This window comes from Microplitis demolitor, chromosome 9, assembly GCF_026212275.2.
Source record: "Microplitis demolitor isolate Queensland-Clemson2020A chromosome 9, iyMicDemo2.1a, whole genome shotgun sequence".
In the NCBI taxonomy this organism is placed as follows: domain Eukaryota; kingdom Metazoa; phylum Arthropoda; class Insecta; order Hymenoptera; family Braconidae; genus Microplitis; species Microplitis demolitor.
In genome coordinates, this window is record NC_068553.1 from 8,009,969 (window position 1) to 8,037,967 (window position 27,999).

Sequence of the window (27,999 nt, forward strand, 5' to 3'; positions counted from 1 at the left end):
TGTGCATTCATTGGTTTACGTTCTGTAAGCCAATAAAGGTCAATTTGATACGAAAAATGACTTCTTCAGCAGGCGTCAGTGAAACAGCTAGAATTACAGCTAAGTTACTATGGGAACTTTTAAAGAACATCAAATGCCCTATAATTTGCGATAAAACCCGCGTCGATATCATAAACCGCAGCTAAGTATTAGAAAGTTAAAAAAAAAGTAATTTAATTTACGTGTATTTTAAATGGGATAACTTGGAAATCAAATGGAAAGTACTTAGGATTGGAATTATGAGCTTAAATTTGACAGGAATTTTCATTTTAGAATAAAAAACAATATTTTGCTTGATGAGCAACAAAAAAAAATACTTATGCCGGAAACGAAGCACCCTAATATATATATACATATATATATATATATATATATATATATATATATTCTAATACTAAATCTATGCATACGTTAATACGCTAAACTTTGCGCTACAACTTCGTTCTCTATCTTTAGCGTCCAGTCTCAATACTAACAGGGCGCCAGGTAATTTTTATCACTGGAATCTCCAAACCAGTAAATCTTAATAATTGGATAAATTTTTGATCTGTGGAACTATCTCAAAACCACGCATAAAAAAAACTAAAACTAAAACAAAAATGCTCAGAACTTATAAGCAAAAACAAAAACAGAGACTGGAAAACTAAAAACAGTTACGGTATGCCATGGTGTCGCTCAGTGTGTAGGTTTATGGAGAGAGGGAGTGGTCCGGGTTGCATCATTCCAAATCCATGAAGATTGTTAGTGAATTTGCAATTTTTATTAAACAACAATAAACTCAAATCTCTATTTAACAATTAGCAAAATACTTTAGCATCGTACAAATAATTTTTCTTTACAACAAAATACTAAATCTAATAATAATAAAATGTAGTCTTAACAAAAAGTAAATTGACATCTAAATGATACGTATCGATACATTATAATTAAATTAATTAATTACTAGAGCTGGAAAACAATCAACTAATATTCAGTAAAATAGAACAATAGATTGTAAAACCGACACCCTAGAACAATTTTTTTAAGAATCTAGTAAAACTAACGTACATGGGTCTAATATTGACGTCAATTAGACGACAATTGGTTTAATAACTAAACATATTTCTTATAATTATTGATAAAATAATAGTAACAATAAATCGTGAACATGACTCTAAACTGTAACAATATTCTCATAATTCTCTCAGTTCTTAAATCTTTTCTTTAATTAAAACAGTAGCATAATATCTTAAGACTTTGACTCGAACTCAGTTAATTATTAATAATTATAATAATTATTTCATACCTGATTACTGATAAATAAAATATCAAGTAACTTCTTACACTGTTTTAAATAATACTTCTGTAACAATAATCTTAATCTGTAGCTTTCCGCAATGTCATGATACTGTAGCCCCATTCCTGGACACGTCTGCTCGCTTTGAGTGACCAGAGCTCAATGCTCACGTCCGTACTTTTCGAAGGTCTCCCGTCGACTCTTGTTTTCTCAATAATCAAAATCCGAAACCTCAAACTAAATCTGATCATTTTCTATAACTGACTTTTATATTCTAAATCCATAAATCAATTTCCAAACTATACTATATCGGTAACTGGAGGTTTATACCTCACCAAACGTACTCACTAAACCTGACTCTGAGTATCGATATCCTTGGTAGTTGCTCTCCTGGAACAGACTTCAGCTGGGATCGTAAAACTTAAAACTGAGTGACCTATGACTCCCTCAGCGGTACAAGTGGTCATGGCTTGTCCTCTGAGGTCTGTCAGACAAAATAATTAAAAATGACCAAACGACTTCTACAACAGCAACGGTCACAAAATTACTGTTGAGGCCTGCCAAACCAAAACTCAAAAACTGATCCCAATCTGCATCCATCAGATTCCTTATATACTGGAGCGCTAGCATTTCAGCTAGACCTCTGCAATCTACCAAGAAGTCTCATAGGTGTTATGTCCCAGCCTGTACGTCAGATGACGTGGGCATTTACTTCTCTAATTACTGACCTGAAATCTAACTAATTATTTCGAATATCGATAACCAAGTAATTTCCATAGTATTTAATTGATTATATAAAATAATATAATATAATAATAGAATAATATTATTAATAATATGAGTAATAGTTGATAAAGTTATTTTTCTATATTTTAACAAATATAAATAAGCGCTGACGCCTCGAGTAAATCCTCGAGACGTGCAGCTGCACAAACATCTATTTTGCTTAAGATAACTTTTGTTAATAGATAAGTGACTCGTTTGTTAGTAACAAATATTAGAATGGATCATTCGAGAACATGCGTTATCTCGAATGACCCCTCCATATGAATCGATGCGCGGGTCTGATGCCCAAGCGTATTGATAAGAGTGACTCTAGTTTTTCTCGATCAAGAGAACGCAGTCTGAAACATCGAGAGCAGTCAGGCTCAATATTAAAACCTCAACTTCGTTCTCACCCTCTCAAAATTATTGTTAAGAGTACACTAACAATTTATAAATTAATTCAACTGTATATTTTCACATCACTCAAAATTATACCCTTATAATTGAATAAATCGGATTTAGATATATGAAATAATATATATATAATCAAACAACCAGTTTATTGCAACCACCAAATGGTGGCTGTTCAACCCATACTTAATTATTATTTATAATTATATGTAAGTTTTCATTACGTCCAATTTAAATCGACCGCTCAACTACGCCAGCGCCAAAGCATCTACCAGGACGTAACATAGGGATAGAACTAGGTTTTATCATCAGATGATACCGAGTGACTAATTCAAGTCTCGCTCCACGGTGACACTGACTTCTCCACATACTCGAAATTCCAAAATTGTAAACTAAAATTCAAATTTTATCATTATCTCAAACTTTAAACTCAACCCTTATTCGATATTAAATTCCCATAATTCTGATTCTAATTCTTTGCTTTAATTTTCTCTTAACAAAACCCATAACTGTAGCTAAACGTTACTCCATATTTAATTCTTAAGCTATAACTTAAATCAAAAATCTGTATCCAAATTGTTAATACCTGTACGCTAAATTCTAATTCTTGAGTTACCATGCTCGAAAATGCATTAAAATCAGTTGGTGTTTGTGACGTTCACTTTGATTTGACCCCTATACGAAAAATAACGTCACAATATATATATAAATATATATATAAATATATATATATATATATATATATATATATATATATATATATATATATTAGGGTGATTCATTTTGAACGAACATTTTTTTTTCGCTCCTACAGCAAAATATCATTGTACAGATAAAAAAAAAATTCCCTGAAAGTTTCAGCCCTTAATCTTACGTCTAAGTACTTTTATTTTGATTTCGAAGTTTCCCCATTTCAAATACATAGGAATATTAGGTTTTTTTTTTAATTCCCTATAACTTGGCGGCATTTCATGGCACTATAATGCCCATAGGGGTGATTTGTCGATAATTAGCTGCACTTTAAATGTGCTCACGACAATGTTATTATAACTCGTATATTTCAGTTTTTATGCGAGATAGAAGTCATATTTTAAAAAAATACTATATTTTTTGCACGTAAAGGCTAAACGGTTAGAGTTACGAAAGAAAAGTAAATAAAAATTTTGTAGGAAATTTAATTCTCTACAAAAAAGGTCCCATTCATGAAATCCATAATTTTTAATTTAAAAATTTTTTTTATTAAATGTTGAGAGAATAATAAATATTATGTGGTTTAAACTAAAAAATTATACATTTTTTTTATTATTTTCTCGTATGTTTATATACAGCAAGATAATAATTTGCGTGATTGTTTTGTTGTGCACTTTCCTCCTTTATTTTTGGCAATGAAAAATCTGTACTATATAATAGCTAGTGCAGAGATTGGCAAGTCAACTCCTTTTTCGTCTAAGAAGATATGAAATTCTAAATCGAAATCTTGCAGAAGGGAGGCACTGTAAGCGCATCGCTGTTTGACCTTGAATTTTTTTTTTTTTTTTATAATTCACAATACAGGTGCTTTTGATTAATCGCTATGCTCTTGAGCTTTCAATAAATTAAATTTCTTCTTGAAGGTCCTTACTATATTGACTATATATTCAATTATACTATTCAGTTTTTGAGGTTACTTTTTGCTGTTAATTGCTGTGCGTGCAGATAAATATTTTCTCTAGATAAATAATTAAATAATCAACAACATTATTTGTTTACGTAATATATATTCAAATAATTCATTCATACAATTAAAAAAATACTTAAATTATGACGGAAAAAATTAGTATTAATAAAGTATGTCACGATATTTAGATATCGCGGCAGTCTCGCATCAGGTCAGTGAGCAACAGAAGGCAGCACACGCTGCTCACACGTCTCATCCGATAGTTTGTTAACATGATTATTTTGTTTATTTATAAGATTTTGTTCTAATTATAGCGTTAATAATACTTTATTGGGTTCTTAGGTATAAATTGTATTTGAATCAGGAGATTTCACTGAGTAATGTGAGCATATATTTGGATTTTATAGCGCTGAGAGAAATAGTTGTGCATTTCATTTATGTGCTTATGATTATTTTGAATTGGTTGGCGCATGCGCGTCAACGCAACAGTTGGCATCCGTAAATTTAGTCATTATAAATAAATTTACTAGTGTTATGAATAAATCATTGATTGATTTATCTGTAAATCATATTAAGAATTAATTATGAAAGATACAATTGGTTGTTTAGCGTCGGGAACTTGATAAATTACACGGCCAAAGTTATGTAGTACGTTGGTGGTACTGTAAAGGGAAATAACATGCGACAGTTGTATATCTCCATTGGTCAAAGTGAGACATACGACAAAATGGCGTCGGCCTAGGTGCCGGCGTGAGATTCACGTGCTGCCATGGTCAGACGTGGGAAAGTCTCTGTAAGAGTAGCGTGTGTGCTCTGGTACATTAAAATAATTAAAAAATTGTCGCCACTTGGTATTTGAGTAGATAATATAAACCTATTGGCATTATTTGAGCATTTTGATAAATCGCATAAAGGAAAATACATTTACCGTATTAGCGTGCAACCAAGGGAGTTGAATAATACGTAAACTGTAAGTACTTTTTTTGGCTAATACATTGGCGTGTACTTTTGGTTCCCGAGTTGGTGATCATTTGTATATAGCATAAGCGTAAGAGAGATAGTGAATTCTGAGTATTAATAATTTGTCATAAGCATATGATGGAATGCGTAAATATTATACTCAGTAAATACGAATACAATCAGTGAAAATATTCAGTATTATTTTACCAAATGTTGAGTGTGATAAATGTTTGGTTATTTTTTCATGATCATTTATTATTAATTTGAGTTATTATTTTTATAATTAATTTTTGGTGCGTATTATTATTATATTATTTTGCTTATCAAGTGAGAGTGATACAAAGGTATAAATATCACTCATAATTATTGTATCCAAAAGTGCTCTTTATCTGTATTATTTGAGTATAGGATAATATTACTTTGTGAATACCGTAAAATTCAGCATTGGAAATTATTGGGAATTTTTACTGGAAATACTTCAAATTCTTATATGAGATTATTTTAGTTAATATTTTCTATTCACTTGCGAGTGATATAATAATTTACAATTATTGAAGTATTATTCTGAGATTGTTCTCCGTGAATTATATTTAGTTTATTTATGTTCACGTGTGAGTGAGACTATTAATTATTAATAGTTATATGTTTTTACAATACATTTATTGTTTATGCAGTAGTATTAGTATTTGAATTATAATTTTATATGCGCATACTATTATTATTATTTTTTGTAAGCGATTTACTATTATTTTTCGATATTATTTTTGTGAGTATGCGAGATATTTGATTAATTAATTTTTAATTTAAAATATATTTGAAACAAATGGTCATCAACCCAGTAGTTATTTAAATTTATTTATTTAAAGTACTGCTATCTTTTTCTTGCTTTCCTTTTCCTGAAATCTGAAACTGTTACCCTGTCATTTATTTTTATTTTTATTTTCATTTTCATTTTTCTCCGTTGTTTTATTTTTGAGTTAATTTTGTTCGTGGGGCACACGAACTGGCGCCCAACTAGGTTGTCTAACTCAGCCTGAGCAGAGTTGCGAGTCCAGGGAGGTTCAGGATATCTTCAGGTGGGACCTTTTGGTTTTGTTATTAATTTATTTTCAGTTTTTTACCAACGGAGAGCCATAACGGCTATTGAGCGCCAACCACACTCCGCCGTGGAACGCGTGAAATAGAAGAGAACGTTATAAATATACAATTATTTAATTGGATTCGAGTCGAGTAAACTAAATGAAAATAAATTACCGACTTATCGTGATATTATATATGTTTTTATGTACAAGTATCGTTATTTGAATTTTACAATTCGACAAAGCTCAACTGAAGTAATTAATGATGTGCACGGTATATGAAACAAATTTTGTATTCCGATCAGTCGTATACAACATCACATAAAAAAATTTGAAAAATTTTATAACTTATATAAAGAATTAAAAGTTAATCGCAACAAAAAAAAAAAAAAATCACCGACTCAACAAAAAATAATCAAAAGTTTCAATGAAAAATTGGATCAATTATTCGATATTGCTAAACGCAATGAAACTGAAATTTTGCCAGATCATTTGCGTAAATATCTAACAGAATGTCGTGAAAACAATAGGAGTTATAAATCTGCACCAATTGAAAATAAGTTACCGGAAGATTCATCCATAGAGTTGAGTCAAAAATTATCACAGACTTTGATATCAGATATTGCCAGTAGTCAATCGTCAAAATGTAGTGATTTTAAGCGTGCTCATTCTGATTATGAGGATGAGAGTCCTCCAGCTAAGACTAAAAAAATAAACATCATGACACCGGACCTTGTTTCCACAGTAGATCGTACACACACCAGCAATAGGCAAGCAATGTACATAACCGCTTCGGTACTCGGCAGTCTTGGATTAGATATCGATGATTTTAATCTAAGCTATTCAACCATTTTTAATGCTCGTAATAGATTCAGAATAGATATTGTGGAGTCATTAAAAAATGATCATAATATCGCTAAGTGTCTTGTCGTCCATTGGGATGGAAAATCACTTCTCACTGTTTTAAGCAAAAAAAAAAAGTGGAACGACTTCCGATTGTAGTCTCCGGAGTTGGTACTGAACAACTACTTGGCGTTCCAAAACTTGACAATGCAACAGGATTTAATCAATCTGAAGTTATTTTTGAGGTGTTGAACGAGTGGAATATTGTTGATAGAGTAAAAGCAATGTGTTTCGACACTCCCAGCGTTAACATTGGTAAATTATTTAATTATATGAACAGGAAAGAAGAAGGCTCGAAAATTTATCAGTTGGCAACATATTTTTTACTTTGAATTCATATTTATATACTAATAATTTTAAAACAAGGCCATAATTTAATAAAAGATAGAATTTTCTTTTTATCAAAATTTGAAACATATAAGAAAACAAACTTCATGATTTGCTACAGTTAATTTAATAAATATTACTTATTTGATTGATGTATGTCATAAATTAATTAGATTTCACACTTTAATTATTAATTGATATCTAAAATCAAAGATTTTTATTTACTTTTTAAGATAATTCATAGTAGTAATTTTAAATTTACAAAAATGAATAAACTAATTTGCATAGAATATATGAAAATACTAATTAGTGATGATAAATTCCGCTTCTAACTATTTCGTATTAATCTTCGAGATTTATTAATTATTGACGAAAAATATTATTTTTTGCTTTTTTCTATAAATTGTTTATATTCTTTTTTTTTCGGTATAGAATTACTTGTTTGTAAATTTGTAAATTAATGTTGTTTCGTAAAAATATGATGCCACTTCAAAACATTTTTTTTAAATTTTTATATTAATCTTAATGTAGGTCTTCAGAACGGAACATGCACTTTATTAGCCCAAAATTACAAAGAGATTTATTGTATCTCGCATGTCGTCACCACATTTTTGAAATAATTTTACGCAATATAGTAGAAGTTGCTTGGCCAATTACAACAGGCCCAAATGTGCCTATTTTTAAGAGATTCCAAGATTTTCGGGAAAATATTGATCCACCTCAATATGATATTGGAATTGATGACTTAGCAATAAAAGACATTCTTAGTGAAACAAAAGAAGATAAACTTCGTTTTATAGAAACTCAACTTAAGGTATTAGTTATAAAAATTAAAATATTAGTTAGATAATGCAACATATAGAATACTAGTTTAAATAAAAATTATTTGATTTATTTTAAATGATTTCCGATCATCATGTCCTATGATTATTATCCTCAACATAAAAATCCAGGAAAAAAATATCCCGAACGAAAAAATCTGAGACAAATATAGATATTTTCAGGATTTATCCTGGTTGATCAGGGTTTTTTATTTAGGATATTTTTGTATGGATGAATGTGCTAAGATTTTATTATCTAGTATTTTCTTGTCTCGGATATTGTGGCCGGTTACCATTTTAAATATTTTAATAATAGTCAGTTTACAGTTATTAATAATTGTTCAGTCACGAGCTTGACTAATTTGAATCAAGCTTTGTGCATTTCCGCTAAGTCCGGGAGTTGCCAAACTCGCTACTGACTGAAGGTCAGAATAGTGCCGGGTCACTCGCTATTTGGGCCCGGTACATACAATTTCTAATTCAGGACCGTGTCAAGACGTCCTGAGAACCCGCTACAAGCTGGCCAATCACATAATTCGTTTCATGCAGCAAGGCTGCCACGTCGACACGAAGCTTCTCGACGACTTAACGACGCTACCATCTTTGGGATTCTACAACGTGCATTGCTACTTGTTACCTCGTGCTCTTGAAACCGCTTCGTTTATTAATTCTTGTGTGAAACTAAATCAACCCGCTACGCCAATTTCTGTCTTTATTTAGTCAGTATAATAAGGCTGCTATTTACTGAGAGTATATTAATTAATTGTGATTTATAATTATATTATAAATAATTGCTGCTTAGATAATCGCTCTGACCACGTGTCAATTATATACGTGAATCTTATCACTAAAGTTGCATTTGCTATCGCGTGTCTGTTTTGTCGCATTCGCTATTAATCATGATTTCTTACAATTTAAGGTATAAATAAGTTAATAAATCGCTCATTTATTTATTGATAAAAACTGTGTAATTTTTAATTGTTTAATTCCTCACGCCTAAACCAGATCCATTTCAGTTTATTCGCTCACTCAACAATAATTAATTTCATCAGTTTATGGTAATTAAATGATAAATACTATAAAAGAATTAATATCAATTGGTATTTCATATTATTTACAATTTTTTTCATTAGGATCATTTACCAAGAGATGATTATCGTGAGTTTTTGATGCCTATATTTTTTTGGGAGGTGTTCCCAAAAATGGCGTAAAATTTAGAGCTCCTGGCGCAATGCACCGCGCGAGGTGGTTATCCAAAGCATTATATTGTTTGAAAATTTATTTGTTTAGAAAACAATTTTCAATAACAAAATCAGATGTTGACGCTCTCCGAGAAATATGTGTTTTTTTGGTTTTATTTTACCTTGAAAGCTGGTTTACTGCTAAGGATGCGACAAAAGCTCCGAATGGTGATTTGAAATTATTTCAGAATTTATTGATCTACAAGAACACGCATTCGAAAATTGCTGAAGCTGCTGTAGCAAAATTATCCGGTCATCTTTGGTACCTGAACGAACAACTTGCTTGTTTAGCACTGTTTGATCCAGTCGTATCACATGAACAAAAAGTAAAAATGGTAAATTCGATTAAAAATAAAGAAACAAATTAGCCCAGTCATATTAGGTAAAAAAAGGGGTCAACCTCCGAATGAGAGATAATAAGCTATAAATTGGTATAAACCTTTGTTTTGTCGTTCTAAATGTTGTCTCAAAAGTCACAAATGATACCTTGTCCGCGTCTTAAGATATTGAAGGTCAAAGGTCATAAAAATTGGTTTTTCGTGAATATCTCGCTTTCTATTGCTTAAATGATATTTTTACTTATAATAAAAGTTGTAGTATAAAATTCTCTACAATTTTCGTTTTATGTTTTTTTTAATACGATCAACCGTTTTTGAGGTAGAGCGCGAAGAGTGCGCAGCGCACAGTCATATATGGTCCAATGCAAGGTCAAGCGTGAGTTACGGTTATCAGTACGTTATATAAGGTCTATTATTTATTAAATTATTATAATTATTAAACATTGGCCATTATTTATGTACTAATTATTAATTGTTCATATTTATTAAAATCAGTAACTTAATTATTTATATTTAACTATTCAACTATAGTATATTATTAATTCTGGAATATATATTTTTAGTAAAAACGTCATTGCATACGTTTTCTTCAAAACGTGTAAATTTTTTAATACTTATATACCTAGATATACTTGTCCCTACCCTATTCTAGACCTTTCCTATTTATAGCCGGGACAGATGTTCTATTGTATTCAAGGCCACTTTCTCTTTTAAGAGACCACTTTGTATTCGTCAAGATTATTCGTTAGTTTGAAATTGTATCTTCGCAACGACGGTCGTACGGTTTTAAGAGCTATGGCTGATTTGTGTTTTATATGTGATAAGTCACTTTCAGAAGGTGTTTCTGTGAATGTTGTACGTGGTTTACAAACTTTAAAAACTGCAAGTATTGAAAGAAATGATGGACATATAGACTATTTAAATACTTTAAGTTCTGTGAATGTGCATTCCGAGTGTCGAAAAGTGTACACTAGTAAAAATGCTATTGTTGCATCGAAACGACGCACAGAAGAGGGTGAACCTTCAACGCCAAGTGCACCTCGTAAAAAAAGAAACGAAGTGTTTGATTTTAAAAAATTGTGCTTATTTTGTGGCCAAAAAGCTAATGAAGTAGTGGAAAGGAAAAAAAGGAGAAGTATAGATGGACAATAAGTAATGTAAGCACTCTAGCGTTTAAAGAGAACGTAATTAAAAAAGCAGAAGAACGCAACGATTCCTTAGGAGAATTAGTAAAGGAACGTATACTTTACGAGTATGATTTGATCGCTGCAGAAGCAAAGTATCATACTATTTGCTATACCAACTTTTTAACTCGAGTACCATCTGCTGATAAGAAGCCGCGCCAAGATGATCAAGTCACTCGAGCAATGAAGGAGATTTTTTGTTATATAGAAAATAATGAAGGTTCTCAATTTACGTTGAAAGAACTTAAAGATGTCCTTACGGAGTACATATCCGACGATAAGACAATTATTACAAACCTACAACAAAAGTATTTAACTGACATAATAATTACAAAAAAAAATAGGAGCATTTACAATCATATCTTTCCGTGATACACAGGTTAATGTACTATCAAAAGCTTGGTACGAAAATAAAAAAGCTTGCCTGAACGCTGCACAATATCCAAGTAATCCCGATGAAGAAAACGCATACGATCCTGAAATTCTGGAGGGTTTGGAGATGAGTATGACCGATAATGAGGATGATAACAATGAATTGAACGTTTTCGAGCGACAACAAGAAGAAGACGACGAAGAAGATGATGATAACTAGCTTCTATTCACAATTTTATTATAATTAAAACCAATTAAAATTCTTATAATATTTAAACTGACATTTCAACAAATGTATAGAATGGCATATTTAATGATAAATAAAGATATGCATAAAATATATCCCCTTATTGTCTTTTTAACTAAAAAGATATATTCTCGAATTAATAATATACTATAGTTGAATAGTTAAATATAAATAATTAAGTTACTGATTTTAATAAATATGAACAATTAATAATTAGTACATAAATAATGGCCATTGTTTAATAATTATAATAATTTAATAAATAATAGACCTTACATAACGTACTGATAACCGTAACTCACGCTTGACCTTGCATTGGACCATATATGACTGTGCGCTGCGCACTCTTCGCGCTCTACCTCAAAAACGGTTGATCGTATTAAAAAAACACAAAACGAAAATTGTAGAGAATTTTATACTCTACAACTTTTATTATCAGTAAAAATATCATTTAAGCAATAGAAAGCGAGATATTCACGAAAAACCAATTTTTATGACCTTTGACCTTCAATATCTTAAGACGCGGACACGGTATCATTTGTAACTTTTGAGACAACATTTAGAACGACAAAACAAAGGTTTATACCAATTTATAGCTTATTATCTTTCATTCCGAGGTGAAACCCCTAAAATGACTGGGCTACATGCTATTAAGGAAAAACGTCTCATTCTAAACAAAAATGAATTTGATTCATTGGCTACGAAAGAGATAAGTAATTTTGTTAGTCAGAAATCTCTTTTCATTTTTAAACAGTTTGAGTTGTCCACTGGTTTTCTTAAAATCGATCCTGACTTATGGGAATCTAATGACGATTATAAAAAATGCCTAGAAACATTTAAGCGGCTAAAAGTTGTGAATGATACAGCGGAACGAGGGGTGGCATTGATCGAAAAATACAATCAATGTTTCACACAAGACGAAGAACAAAGGCAACTAATTTTACAAGTAGTCCAAGACCACCGCAAAAAATATCCATCCTGTAAAAAAGAAAATTATATGTCACAGAGCTCTTAACTGATTAATGTATAAGCATATTTTATTCTACAGTTAGAAATATACGGTAAACATACGAGAAAATAATGAAAAAATGTATAATTTTTTAGTTTAAGCCACATAATATTTATTATTCTCTCAACATTTAATAGAAAAAATTCTTAAATTAAAAATTATGGATTTCATGAATGGGACCTTTTTTGTAGAGAATTAAATTTCCTACAAAATTTTTATTTACTTTTCTTTCGTAACTCTAACCGTTTAGCCTTTACGTGCAAAAAATATAGTATTTTTTTAAAATATGACTTCTATCTCGCATAAAAACTGAAATATACGAGTTATAATAAAATTGTCGTGAGCACATTTAAAGTGCAGCTAATTATCTACAAATCACCCCTATGGGCATTATAGTGCCATGAAATGCCTCCAAGTTATAGGGAATTAAAAAAAAAACCTAATATTCTTATGTATTTGAAATAGGGAAACTTCAAAATCAAAATAAAAATACTTAGACGTAAGATTAAGGGCTGAAACTTTCAGGGGCTTTTTTTTTATGTGTACAATGATATTTTGCTGTGGGAGCGAAAAAAAAAATGTTCGTTCAAAACGAATCACCTTAATATATTGTGACGTTATTTTTCGTATGGGGGTCAAATCAAAGTGAACGTCACAAACACCAACTGATTTTTACTGTATTTACGAGCATGGTAACTCAAGACTTAGAATTTAGCGTGCAGGTATTAACGATTTTGATACAGATTTTCGATTTAAGTTATAGTTTAAGAGTTAAATATGGAGTAACGTTTAGCTACAGTTATGGGTTTTGTTAAGAAAAATTATAGTAAAGACTTAGAATCGGAATGATGGGAATTTAGTATGGGATATTGTTTGAGATTTAAAGTTTGAGATAATGATAAAGTTTGAGTTTAGTTTACAGTTTGGAATTTTGAGTATGTGGAGAAGTCAGTGTTACCGTGGAGCGGGACTTGAATTAGTCACCCGGTATCATCTGATGATAGAACCTAGTTCTATCCCTATGAGACTTCTTGGTAGATTGCAGAGGTCTAGCTGAAATGCTAGCGCTCCAGTATAAAAGGAATCTGATGGATGCAGATTGGGATCAGTTTTGAGTTTTGGTTTGGCAGGCCTCAACAGTAATATTGTGACCGTTGCTGTTGTGGAAGCCGTTTGGTCACTTTTAATTGCTTTTGTCTGACAGGCCTCAGAGGACAAGTCATGACCACTTGTACCGCTGAGGAAGTCATAGGTCACTTAGTTTTAAGTTTTACGATCCCAGCTGAAGTCTGTTCCAGGAGAGCAACTACCAAGGATATCCATACTCAAAGTCAGGTTTAGTGAGTACGTTTGGTGAGGTATAAGCCTCCAGTTATCGATATGGTAGAGTTTGGGAATTGGTTTATGGATTTAGGATATAGAGGTCAGTTATAGATAATGATAAGATTTGGTTTTGGATTTTGATGATTGAGAAAAGGGGAGTCGAAGGGAGACCTTCGAAGAGTACGGACGTGAGCATTCAGCTCTGGTCGCTCGAAGCGAGCAGACGTGTCCAGAAATGGCGTTACAGTTCATGGCATTGCGGAAGGCTACAGATTGAGTATTGTTATAGAAGTATTATTTAAAACAGTGTAAGACGTTACTCGATATTTTATTCATCAGTAATCAGGTATGAAATAATTATTATAATTATCAATAATTAATTGAGTTCGAGTCAGAGTCTTGAGATACGATGCTACTGTTGTAATTAAAGAAAATATTTAAGAACTGAGAGAATTATGAGAATATTGGTACAGTTTAGAGTCATGTTCACGATTTATTGTTACTATTATTTTACAAATAATTATAAGAAATATGTTTAATTATTAAAGCAATTGTCGTCTAATTGACGTCAATATTAGACCCATGTACGTTAGTTTTATGAGTTTTGTTAAAAGCGAATGTTCTAGAATATCGGTTTTATAAGTTATTGTTCCAGGTTACTGAATACTAGTTGATTGTTAATTAGCTTTAGTAATTAATTAATTTATTTAGATGTCGATTTACCTTTTTGTTAAGATTAATTTCATTATCATTAGATTCAGTATTTTGTTATAAAGAAGAATCGTTCGTACGAAGCTACAGTATTTTGTTAATTGTTAAATGGAGATTTTAGATTATTTGTTGTTTAATAAAAAATTGCAAATTCACTGATAATCTACATGAATTTGGAATGATGTAACCCGGACCACTCCCTCTCTCCATAAACCTACACACTGAGCGACACCTTGGCATACCGTAACTCTGTTCTTAGTTTTCCCAGTCTCTGTTTTTGTTTTTGCTTATAAGTTCTGAGCATTTTGTTAAGTTTCAGTTTTTATTTAGTTGCGTGGTTTTGGTGATAATTCCACAGATCAAAAATTATCCAGTTTTATTTATGCGTGGTTTTGAGATAGTTCCACGGATCAAAAATTTTATCTAATCCTTAAGATTTACTGGTTTGGTGATTCCAGTGATAAAAATTACCTGCCGCCCTGATAGTCTTGAGACTGGATGCTAAGGACAGAGAACGAAGTTTGTAGCGCGGAATTAATAATTTTTTTTGTCGTTGTGTGTGTGTGTGTGTGTGTGTGTGTGTGTGCGTGTGCGTGTGCGTGTGTGTGTGTGTGTGTGTGTGTGTGTGTGTGCGTGTGTGTGTGTGTTTGTGTGTGACCGGTCTCTAACTTTTTAACTAATGAATCGATTTGAATCGTTCTTGCGGCAATCGAAAGAGTTTGTTGGTCATCAACTTTCCTAAAAATTTAAGATCATTTGATAAAGTAGACTGGAAAATATTTGCGAATTATGAAAACAAAAATTTTTTTTTTTAGTTTTTTATTGATTTCTCAGAAACGAGTCGAACGATCAACTTCAAAATCTAATCAGCTTTAGAACTTTATAAAACGCATCGATCGCCACCTTAGCTATCTGAATTGGTTAATTTGTTCGAATGATATCGCGGCGAAAGAAATCGTTAAAAACGGGTTTTTTCGATTATCTTTGAAGCGACTTATCTGTCAATCTGAAAATCTAATCAGCTCAAGAATTTAATAAAAAGCGTTGATTGCCGCCTCATCCATCGAAATCGGTTAATTTTTTCGCAAGATATCGGGGGAAAAAGAAATGCTAAAAACGATTTTTCTTCGAAAATACTGGCATACAAAAGTATTTCCGAGCTTGAAGAGCAGAAAATAACTTTTCATATAAAAAAAAAAAAGAAATTAGTTCAAGACATTGATACTGTTGATACAATAATGATTTTTGTTTTATATAGATTATTTAAAAATTTTACTCAAAGTAAATTGTAAGGTGATTAAAAGTATGAATTTTCAGTTAGGTCAAAATTTTATTAAAGTAAATGAATTTTAGTGTTGAAAGTAGTATTTTTTTACGTCCGTAGAAACTGTCTTTGCAATTGATGCAATAAAAAATCGAATTATTTCAAATTGCTGTACTGCATTGATAAAAAAAAAGTAATCTGAATTAAGTGAATAGTGCCTTTGATTATTTTATTAACAATTAATTCAAAAAAATTTTTTTTTTCTTATTTTCAATTTTATTATTATTATTTGTTTCTTATTAAGTATTGAGACCATTACACTATGTTTTTATATTATGTATATTACACGTTACGAATAATTCCGAATATTCTCACAGTTTTTAGTGACAAATTAAATAATCGTAATATTTGCATCCGGAGGATTCGAATCCAGCACCCTACGCGCGAGACTCGACCGCTTTACCGCTGCGCTACGGAGCCAGTAGGAGATTTTTAGTTTCATTGTGCTTCTAGTACTTTGTTCTCATATTGAATGTACATATACGATCAATTGCTTATACATTGATCTAAACGAGATAAATATGTGGCCCTTTTTATTAATAAATTTTTCAAGAGTTCCAGTTAAATTTCTCCCAATTAAAAAGTTTGCTACAAGTTTTTATTTTTAAATCAAGTACATCCAAACTTGAATTAAAATATATTTTACTGTTCAATCAAATGTTAGTTTAGTTACGGCAATCTTGAAAACTAACATAAACGCTTAAGCAATTTTTCATGATCGAGTAGAGATTTTATCTCAGTAAAAATGATTTTCTTGAGAAAAACTTGTTTTCGTTGGTTCAAAGGAATTTGGTTTCACTGAAGAGGAAAGGGTATAGCCGGTTTAATATGAGAATTCTGCCCCCGGGTCTTTTTCGACTCATACTTAGGGGGTCGATTTAGTGTCGAATGAAAATAATGTACCTCAATTTTTAGCTCTTTAACTCAAACGGTATTCGAGAATTTAAAAAAAAACCTATTTTTTCGAAATTGTTTTTATTTTTATAGTAAAATTTGAAATTAATTAATGATGATTTTTTTCCTAATTCTTACGAGTCCAAAACATGAAAGAATCATATGATCATGATTCTCAAACGGAAAGCCGATTTTTAACGAAGAACAGAAAATCATAATCGTTTTTATTTTAGCCTTTTTAAAATATGTCACTCACCAAAGTTCGTCAGAAAATATCTTTTATACTCCTCTACACTTAGGAATTTTTTTGAATCTTTTGAAGTGGTGGAATAATTAAAAAAAAATCTGGGCGTCGGTTGACCCTGCGGGCCAGCCCCAAAACCTCCCGCTGTTTTCGAGCTCAAGGAGCTCGAAAATATTAATGTGATTATATTTTCGAGCTCTTCAAGCTCGAAAATCTTATTGCATGCGATCGTTTTTTTATGAACTTTTCAAACTCTAACAAGTTATGCTTTATGATAAAGTTTAGAAGTTCAAGAATCGAAAATCATTAGTGAACAAGTGGTTTTTAAATTTTAATTTCCGATTATGTTCAATAAACTAAATGTATTGAGGCAGAAATCAATGTCAGTGATCGAAATCAAGATTTAAATGAGTTTTGGATTAGGTCAGAGCAATAATATGTAAAATATCCGAGAAAATGATTAAAAACAGGGTTTTTTCGATTTTTTCGTTGATAATATGGTTTAAACTAAGGAACAAGTTTGATGGCATTAAATGATGATCAAAAGAGACCATAAAAAGGAAAGGTTTGTAAGATTTAAAACACATTTTAGTACAGTACATTTTGGTTTATCTGGAAAAAATAACATAGAATGTTATTTTTTTAACTGTTTAACGCTGATATCTCTTGAACTAATAAACCGATTTTGACGTTTGAGATGGCAATAGGTGCGTTTTATTGAATTCTAGAGCTGACTAAAATTTGAAAGCGATCGAGTCAGCCGTCTTAAAGATATTTAAAAAAAACCGTTTTTTACCATTTCTTTCTCCAACGACATCTCTCGAACAAATTAACCAATTGAGATGGTTAATGCAGTATTTAACGTGTTTTACTGAGTTCTAGAGCTGATTAGGTGTTGGCGTCGATCGTTCAATTCGTTTTTGAGAAATCAATAAAAAACTAAAAAAAAAAAAATTTTTTTTTCGTAGTTCGCCAATATTTTCGAGTCTAATAGATCAAATGATCTGAAATTTTTAGGAAAGTTGATGGCCAACGAGCTCTTTCGATTGCCGCCTTAAACATCCAAATCGATTCATTCGTTAAAAAGTTATAGACCATTCACACACATACATACACACACACACACACACACACACACACACACACACACACACACACATATACATACATACAGACACTCGGACATCACTCTGAAAATAGTCAGAATAGCTTCTCAGGACCCCAAAACGTCGACATCTGATGAAAACTCAATTTTCGAAAATCGGGGTGAACACAATAACTTCCCGAAATTTTTGAAAATCATCGCTTTCTAAGCAGGAAGTTGAAAATATAAATTTTTTTGCTACTTAAAATTCACAATTGCATTGCTTATCAAATATTTTTAATGATTTTACTAAACAACGATCACGTAAAAAACCATGTTATTCAAAATTGTTCAAAACCTTCAGGTGTCTTCTGAATCATTAATAACCCTTCTAATTACTTTAGGCTACTGATTTTTTATGTTTATCTTTTGCAAAGATATATTTTTGGTAAAACAAACATTTATACGTATTTATTTGTATTTAAAAAACTATAAGTTTGTTAGAACGCAAAATTTTAAGAAAAAAATAAGTTTTTAACTTTTTTTTTTAATTATTCCACCACTTCAAAAGATTCAAAAAATTCCTAAGTGTAGAGGAGTATAAAAGATATTTTCTGACGAACTTTGGTGAGTGACATATTTTAAAAAGGCTAAAATAAAAACGATTATGATTTTCTGTTCTTCGTTAAAAATCGGCTTTCCGTTTGAGAATCATGATCATATGATTCTTTCATGTTTTGGATTCGTAAGAATTAGGAGAAAAATCATCATTAATTAATTTCAAATTTTACTATAAAAATAAAAATAATTTCGAAAAAATAGGTTTTTTTTTAAATTCTCGAATACCGTTTGAGTTAAAGAACTAAAAATTGAGGTATATTATTTTCATTCGACACTAAATCGACCCCCTAAGTATGAGTCGAAAAAGACGCGGGGGCAAAATTTTCATATTAATCCGGTAATACCTTTTCTCAAACTCTTGGGGAGTTTGATGCCAGTACCTTATTTTTTACAGTATAAGAAAAGACGGAGGAAATGTAATAAGAGACAGTTTATTATGTAGCATTATTACATGACATATTTTTGATGATCTATTAACTAGGGTATGTTATATATTTCTCCGGCCATAATTTTATAAAAAAGTATCAAAATCTTGGATAAATTGGATTTATTTCGAATGCTTCCAGCTTGACGGTAATGGCTTTCATGGCTTCTTTTATAGAAAAACAAATTCCCTACAAAAAAGTCCTGTACAAGTTTGTAATAAAGTCAGTGGTTTGCGAGTAAAATAATAAAAAAAAACCATGAAATTCGAGAAAAAATCGGCTTCAAAATTTTTTACCGGTGAGGCCAGTTACAAAACATAAATTAGCTACAAGAACTTTTAAAGAAGAAAAATTTCTTTATGATTTCCACTTATGGCCGATTGAATATTTTAAAATTTCGCAGATCTATATTCTATAGATAAAAAAAAAAAAATAATTTTTCATTTACGCGTTAATTAAATGGGAAAGTTTCAAATTCATTTAGCGAGTACTTAAAATTAAAATTTAGAGTTCATCTTTGGTGAAAGTTTTTGCTTTTTCAATGTGTACAATGATATTTTGACATAGGCTTCGGAAAAAAAATAGTCATCTCAAACGAAACACTCTACTGTATACATTTTTGTTTTATGCATTTAAAATCCTTGGGCAACGTTCAATCATTTAAATTTTGCGTTTACATTCTTAGCATATTCACGATTTTACGAATTTAAACTATTATTGTCAAGAAAAAGAAAAATTTGGATAAATATATCCAAATTTAAATTATTTTTCAACATCCAAAATTTAGTAAAGGTTCTTAAAATATGTTAAACCAACGAATTTTCATACACAGAAAAAACAGTTAACTTTAATCAAGAAAAATATTCTTGATTCAAGAAAATTTTTTTGATCGGTTCGGAAAATCAAAATTTACTTGCACCAAATAAACAATTATTGTGAAATTGTTATCGTGAATGAAAATTTTTTCTTTCATGTCAACAAATTTTTATGCTTGAATCAAAAAATTGTCACTTGTTTCAAGAGTTCATATTTCTTGAAGTAAGAGATATTTTTTTTGAAGCAAGATGCATTATTTTTTTGTAGCAATATTGCATTTTTTTGTTTAAAGAAAATAAAATTTCTCGGAACAAGTACTTATACTTTTCACGCAAGTATTTTGTGTTCTCCGACCAAGAAAACAGAAGCTGTTTAAGAGAAAAAATTTCTTGGGAGAAAAGATCGATGTGGAGAAGGGGAAGTCACCACCCTGATTAAAAACTCCGATTGAATCTGATTGAAACTCAATCAGAATTCTATCAGTTTCAATCGGAAACGAATTTTCAATCAGAAATGTTCGGGAGCGTTTGAGGCCTCCGATTGAATTTCAATCAGATTCAATCGGAAAATAATAATTTATTTCTCGATTTTATCCAGATTGATCAATTTTTTATTTCTCCGTGTAGAATGTTCTAATTGATTTTAAACTATCTTCCTGATGAGCTAGATATATAGCTAAAGTCCTTAGTAAAAATGAAAAGAGGTACTGGCTAGCGTCTGGCTAGCGTCGCTAGAATCAATGCTAACGGTAGATGACAAACGAGGCGGCCCTCGTTTATTTTTAATAAGGGTGTGCGTATAATCTATGAGATACGAGTAGTTTAACATTAGACAGTATAAAAATTGTAAGCTTAATATAGTATAAATCCTTTTTACTGCAGAATGTTCTACTGATTGTATCTTATAAACAGTGCACTTTAGCAATATCACTCTGTTTAGAAAATCTCATAAATTCTCATACATTCCCATAGAGATTTTATGAGAATGCATGAGTTCTGTGAGAAGTGCTATATGGTTAAGTATAGGGCCTTATACATACAACTATAAGAATCTCTCGGATTTTTTTAGCAGGGAAGTATAATAAACAATTCCGTAGAGGACGAAATTTTCTAAAAGATGGGTGCTATGCATCTTTTTCGCACGATGAGCCGTTTTTTTTTCACTATTAACGAAATTATACGAAACAAGTGAAAAATAAACTTTCGGAGCAGATAGAATCGACATAGATCGAGTTAGAGCAATTTGTTTTATAGACTTTCAAATTCAACAAATTCTCTGCAAATTAAAACTGGTTTCAAAACGATAGCTTAAAATTTGGCTAAGTTATAGCAATAAAAAAAAAATGTTATTCAATTAACATACTTTTTAAATGGAAAAATTTGATACTCGAGAGAAAGTACTTTAAATTAAATTTAAGAGCTGAAATTTTTAGGGAATTTTTTTCTCAATATAAACAACAAAATTTTCTTGTGTCGGCTAGAAAAAAAAATTCGTTTTAAACGAAGCGGACTCAATTAGAAAATAATAATTTATTTATCGAATATTTTCAGATTGAATCCGATTAAATCCGACAGAAAATTTTCAATCAGTTTTAATCAGATTCAATCAGAAAATAAAAATTCATTTATCGAATATTTTCTGATTAAATTCGACAGACGATTTTCAATCAGTTTCAATCGGATTCAATGGGAAAAATACAATTCAGTTAGTATTGATAATTATTAAAATTTGGGCAGATATGAATTTCATTTATTATTAATTCAGCAATTTTTTAAAGATCCGAGTATAGAATTTTATCCGTCTTTTCAATTTAATCAATTTTATAAAAAGTTAAAAAGAACATTTTTCAGGATTATATAAAAACTTTTTTCAAAAAACTGTATTGATTGAGTTTAAAACTATCACGAAAATAAAAGGAAACATCAATAAAAAATTATATATATATTAAGTTGATTAAAAAAAAAAAATTTTTTTTTTTTTGGTATCCAAAAATTGAAAGTCTACCTAAAAATAAAAATTTCGGTACCAATCCAAGCGCTTAATAATAATACTACGGTTTGCGTCAATCAATTTTTCTATTTTCTATTTTAATAACACGGGAAAAAAAACTTTTTATTTTTTAGAATTTTCTAACTTACAAGCCAATCAACGAATTATTATGCACGATAGATATTTTTGTAGGATATTGAATGCTCTACAACAAAAGTCTCATTATTTTTTGATAAATCTAACTGTTCAAAAGTTATTTGAGCTTAAAGTCAAGTTTATAGAAAATTTGGAGATCTTTTTACTTTTCCGGCGAAACTTATCAAAAAATCTCATAGAAACTTTTTTGTAGGTAATTTCATTTCTCAAAAATTATTATAAATAAAGTTTTTCAAAATTTCTTTTTTTTTTTTCTAGTTATTTTTATTTTAATGTCAAGCTCTTAAAAAAATAGTTTTCTGATTAATTTTTTATAAATTCTAAAATATATTTTATGTATTTTAACTTACATTTTTTAAATTAATTTTATTCATGGGGGTGTTTAACACAAGGATTTTCGTATGCTCCAACTAATAGAAAAAAAAGTTGCTTCAACTAAGAGAAAAATTTCTTAGGAGATAAGATATATGTAGAGGTGAGGAAATTCACCAGTTCTAGGCAATAGCAGTGGGAGTAGGTCGATGCTCGCCACTAGATAGCGCATACCACTTGTGAAGTGTCCCTGATAAGAAACGTAGTTTAGACGTATTATATTCTAGACTTGGAAGCAATTCTGACACAAGCACACCTCTGTTCTTTGACAGAGTGACAAGTGCTATTTTTGGTGGTAATATAGTATATCCTATATTACTTCATGAGATGAAATCTAATTTTTAATATAGATTCAACGTAGATTTTAATATATTTGATTTTTTACCATTTAATTATATATAAAATTATTTAATCTCGGGAATCGGTAATTTTTGATTAATTTACAATCGAAACTTTCCGGATATATCTGATTAAATCCGATTAAAACTGATTGAATGCCAATCAGAAATTTCCGATTGACTTTTAATCAGATTCAATCGGAAACTTCCGAATGATTCCGATCAAAACTGATTAAAAGTCAATCGGAAATTTCTGATTAACTTTTAATCAGAACCATTCGGAAGTTTCCGATTGAATCCGATTGAAACTGATTGAATGTCAATCAGAAATTTCCGATTGAATCTGATAGGACGTTTTCAATCAGTTTCAATCGGAGTTTTTAATCAGGGCAGTGTAAGGTAGCAGCAGCGGGAGTTCGGTGCTCGCCACGAGATCGTGCCCAGCCACTTGTAGTGACCCTGATAAGATAGATATTTTAGAATTGTTATATTTCAAATTTGAACAAAATTTTGTTCGAGTACTCTGTCATTTGACAGAGTGACAATTAGTTTTTTGGATTGTACTACAATATATTCTATAATACATCATGACATTAATATCTAATATTAACGGTCTTTTAAATTATTTTTCATGAAATAAAAAAACAAAAAATTACGCTTCAGATAAAAAAAAACGAATCATCACGTCAACCTTTCGGAGAGAGAATACATTTCTGACTGAGAAAATTTTTTGTTTTTATTAAAGAAGCAAACGTTTGGAGCAAGAAATTTTTTTTCTTGGTCCAAGCAACTTTTATTTCCACTTAAGCAATTCTTTTTTGGAGCAAGAGAATTTTTTTCTTGTGACCAGAAAAAATTTCTTGGCCCATGTAAACTTTTTTTCGTTTAAAACGTTGATTTTTTGGAGTGAAATAACTTATTTTCTTTAGCTAGTAATTTTTTTTTCCTTAATCCAAGAAATTTTCAATTTCACTACAAAAATAAATTTTTTTGGAGCAAGAGAATTTGCTGTCTTGAACCAAAAAAGAAGTTTTGAATCAAGTGTTTCATTTCATTACATTTCAAGTATTTCATTTTTATTGAATCAAGAAAGAAAATTCGGAAGACAATATTTTTCTTGAACCTAGTTAACTGTTTTTTTTGTGTACGAGACTCGAGAAAAATAGTCGATGTTTTGAGCCACCCTAATACATATATATGTAGATATTATATGAAGTTTTTATTTTCAGTATTATGCGCCTGGTAGTATGCCTACAAAAACGTTAGATCCTGGTGTTTGTGCTGTATGTGGGAACAAAATGTTGGTTTCTGAATTTGAAGAAGGCGTGATCGAGAATAGTTACAAGTTAAGTTGTGAACATGTTTTTCATGAATTTTGTATCAGAGGATGGTGCATTATTGGAAAAAAACAAACTTGTCCTTATTGCAAAGAGAAAGTTGATCTCAAGAAGATGTTTTGCAATCCGTATCCTTAATTATTATATTTTTTTCTCTTCTCCTAATAATTTTTAAATAAATAGCCCTTATTTAATTAAAAGTACAACGACGTCTTATGGCAAATCATTTAGGAATTGTACTTACCAAATTTTAATTTCGATCGTTTTCGCATATGGTTTACTATAGATAGATTAAAATTCATATAAAAAATCACGTTTTCATTTTTGAAAGTTTTGAAGAAATCGAGATACAACGAGTATTATACAAAACGTATTCCCGGGGATTGATTTAAAAAATAAAATTATTTCGAAAACCACTTTCAGTGAGGACGCCTGTCTGAAAAGTTATTGTCATCTAAAATTTATAGTTTTTTGTTTTAGTGATATCAGAAAAATTGGAATAAAACAGTGTTGTTTGGCTACATGTAGATGTTGTAATGACTATGTTTTGTTTTTTGAATAATTCTGAGTTCGATCAACAAGCAATTGAATGGCGTTAAATTAATTACGAATCGTGAACGAAAGATGTAACGGGTTTTTCGCTACTGGGGACTTACCGAAAGTGAGGTCCACGTACATTTAAAATTGGAACCTTGTTAAAATTATTTAAAAGTTTGGCACCAGGTGATTTAATAACCAGCAAAAAACAAATCTCTTATAACACGTCGAGGTAATGGATCGGGTAAAGGTCAGTTACTCAAGATTACGATTAGAATAATAAATCAAAATTGAACACCAAAAAAAAGGCCATTTGGCAGCCGAAATGGAAGTAGATTTCTCATTATTTGATTATTTCAACCTTTCTTATAAACATTAATAACAAAATAATTTTTTTTTCGATTCTCTCAGAAATTCTCAAGGTTATGGAATAAAAAAAAAAATTGTCGAAAACTTCAAAGTTAAATGCAAAAAATTGAAGAATTGAAATCAGAAAATTAAAATAATTATCGGAGTGGTAAGTTGAATAACGAAAATTGAAGTTAAAGAGAATCAAATTATCTACGAAAAAGTATTCTGGGCTTTTTACTATAGGATTAATAGTTAATACAAAATTCAATAGAATAATTTGAGTTGAAATTTCAATTATGATATATCTAAATGTCATACTTGAAATCAATCATAAAGACTGTCAATAAAACAAAATTGAATTTATACACTTGAATTGAGAATTTTAGGTTTTATAAGCGTTACACAGCAATAATATAAATTCAATCAGTTTCATAAATTTACTAATTAATACAGCAATTAGGATTCTATAGAATCTATCGAAAGTAGGAGAACCAATCAATAGCAAAATTTCATTGAACGAGTGGTAAGATAAGAAATTTCATTGGTCTAGACACATATATAGGCATGAAAATTAAAGCTTATTTGAAGAGCTTTCAGATGAATTTTATAGAAAGTCGATAAGTTATAACATTCAAAAAATGTCGAAGAAAGATTAAGTAAAAATATGAATTTTTGATATTTTGAAAATTTTGGAATGCTATAACTTCTAAACTAATCGGCCGATTGAGCTTATTTTCCAACTCGATGAAGGTAGTCACTCACAGAATACGTACACCAAGTTTCAAAGCGATCGGTTCAAAACTGTGGTGATAATCAAAGTGACAACCTGTATAAAATTAGTTTTTATAGTCTTTTGTAAATTTTTAAAACCATTCATCTATTAGAAAGAGTGGTCAAATCAATGAGCTGCATAGTGAAAATTGAAGGTAATCAAGCGAGCTTTCAGATAGAACAAACAAGAATAAGCTTTCTATTTCCGTTTCACAGTTACATCCGGTTGAATCGATGAACAATTTTTTTTTTAAATTTTACAAAATTTCAATTAACGATAATTACTAAACTTATTAGCCGATTTGGCTCATCTTCAAACTCACCCAAGGTAATCGTCCATAGAATAAGTATACTAAGTTTCATTAAGATCGGTGTAGAATTATGTACGGTATCGTTGGAGAACGGCGCGTTATATTATATATATATATATATATATATATATATATATATATATATATATATATATATTGTAAAAGAGGAGGTGTGCGTGTCTAAGTACGATTTGCAGCCGAAACTAAAGATCGCAAAGGAATAGTGTTTGTATGGTATAATCATTAGTCTCCCATGGTGCAAGAGGGTGGTTACGAGATGATAACGATAAGGGTATAAAAAATATGGGGGTTGAAAGAAGGTGAGCTTTAAAAATGTGCCTATGATTGGTTGAGAATGTTCTGGATTGTTCTAAAAATTTCGAGATGCATCTGGAATGCTCCAAATTGAACTCACGACGAGGCTACAAGACTGCTGTTACGAATGAGACAAAGATAATCTGTAATTCTCAGAAATATCGAATGAAATCAAATATAAAATAAAATGATATTTTATTTCTATAACGCGTCACATTGCACTAATATATAATTATTACACGTAATTAATTAATTTTTATTATTATGCGAACACATCTCACTTGTTCATTAACAAATTAAATTGTACACTGTGTTCCTTTCGCACCGATGCGTCGGCTTGTTCACTTGTTCACAAAACTTGGATATTTGTTCACAAAATAATCGGAGCATTATTCACGTAATAATTATTACTCGCGATTTAATTGTTCTTCCGTAAATCGAAAATTGTTCTTTTTAGTCGGGAATCGAATTGATCAACAGCGTGGCCGTTCAGTACGGAGTCTTCCCCGGATCTCTCGTTTCAATTTATGCGGTTGATTCATTGCTCGGTCAAAGTCGAAATTTTTAATTCTAGATGTCACTAGAATTTGCTCATCGGATAACTATTTTTTATATTTCAAACAATTTTGAACCACGGGTTGATGTCAAATTTTTTCATGTTACAGTATATATATATATATATATATATATATATATATATATATATATATATATATATTTAAGCCTCCTCTACGTGATGGAGAGATACGCTAACAGACTTACGTTCACTAACAACAATATCCAACCGTGCTATTTTCTTCGTAGCACGGCTAATTTAGGGATATCACCGACTCTTATTATTCGGTGCAGTTGCTCAGGTTAAGCCGGCGTCCACCAGGACACATATAGGGATTGCTGAGCAGTGAAATAAAGAGACATACCTTTTACAGAAACCTTGCTCGCGGGATTAATACCGCTACTGAATCTTTAACGTTGGGCGCCTAGGACTGGTGCTTATGATGATACAGCTCAGGCACAGAAAACCATTATCTTACGACTTACGTTATTCATTTACTAGCTATTTTGGCAGTAAAAACTAAGTATGCTCATGGATAAGTCTATGCAAAGCGTACTCTACTCATTCGGTGTCCTTAAATGGGCCTGAAAAGATCGCAGAGACCTCGATATCAAGACACGCAAAGTCATGAATATGAATCGGAGCACGCACCCTAACTCCTTAGTCACTAGATTATACCTCTCCCGGCACATCGGAGGGAGAGGTCTACAGAGCTTGGAGTGTCTACACGATCGTTTGGTTTTGGGTATAACATACGAAGTTGTCAATTTCAATGCAGATGAAGACGAATTCCTTATGCAAATTATTCATAGTCATGAGAATAGGCATAAGGGAGCGTTCTTATATAAGGCAGCAATGTACGAGGCAAAATCCCTCAGTCTTGGAAGAGTAAACC

The 27,999-nt window shown here is 30.7% G+C and overlaps 1 protein-coding gene across 2 annotated transcripts in view; it reads left to right on the top strand.

Moving 5' to 3' along the window:
* Nucleotides 1-27,999, top strand: part of LOC103577221 (RING finger protein 121) — a 76,033-nt gene that overhangs the window by 38,354 nt on the left and 9,680 nt on the right. For both annotated transcript variants that reach the window (XM_053742090.1, XM_053742089.1), the window contains exon 6: nucleotides 24,156-24,391. In XM_053742090.1, the coding sequence (XP_053598065.1) occupies nucleotides 24,156-24,391 (236 nt within the window). The remainder of the gene's footprint in view (nucleotides 1-24,155; nucleotides 24,392-27,999) is intronic.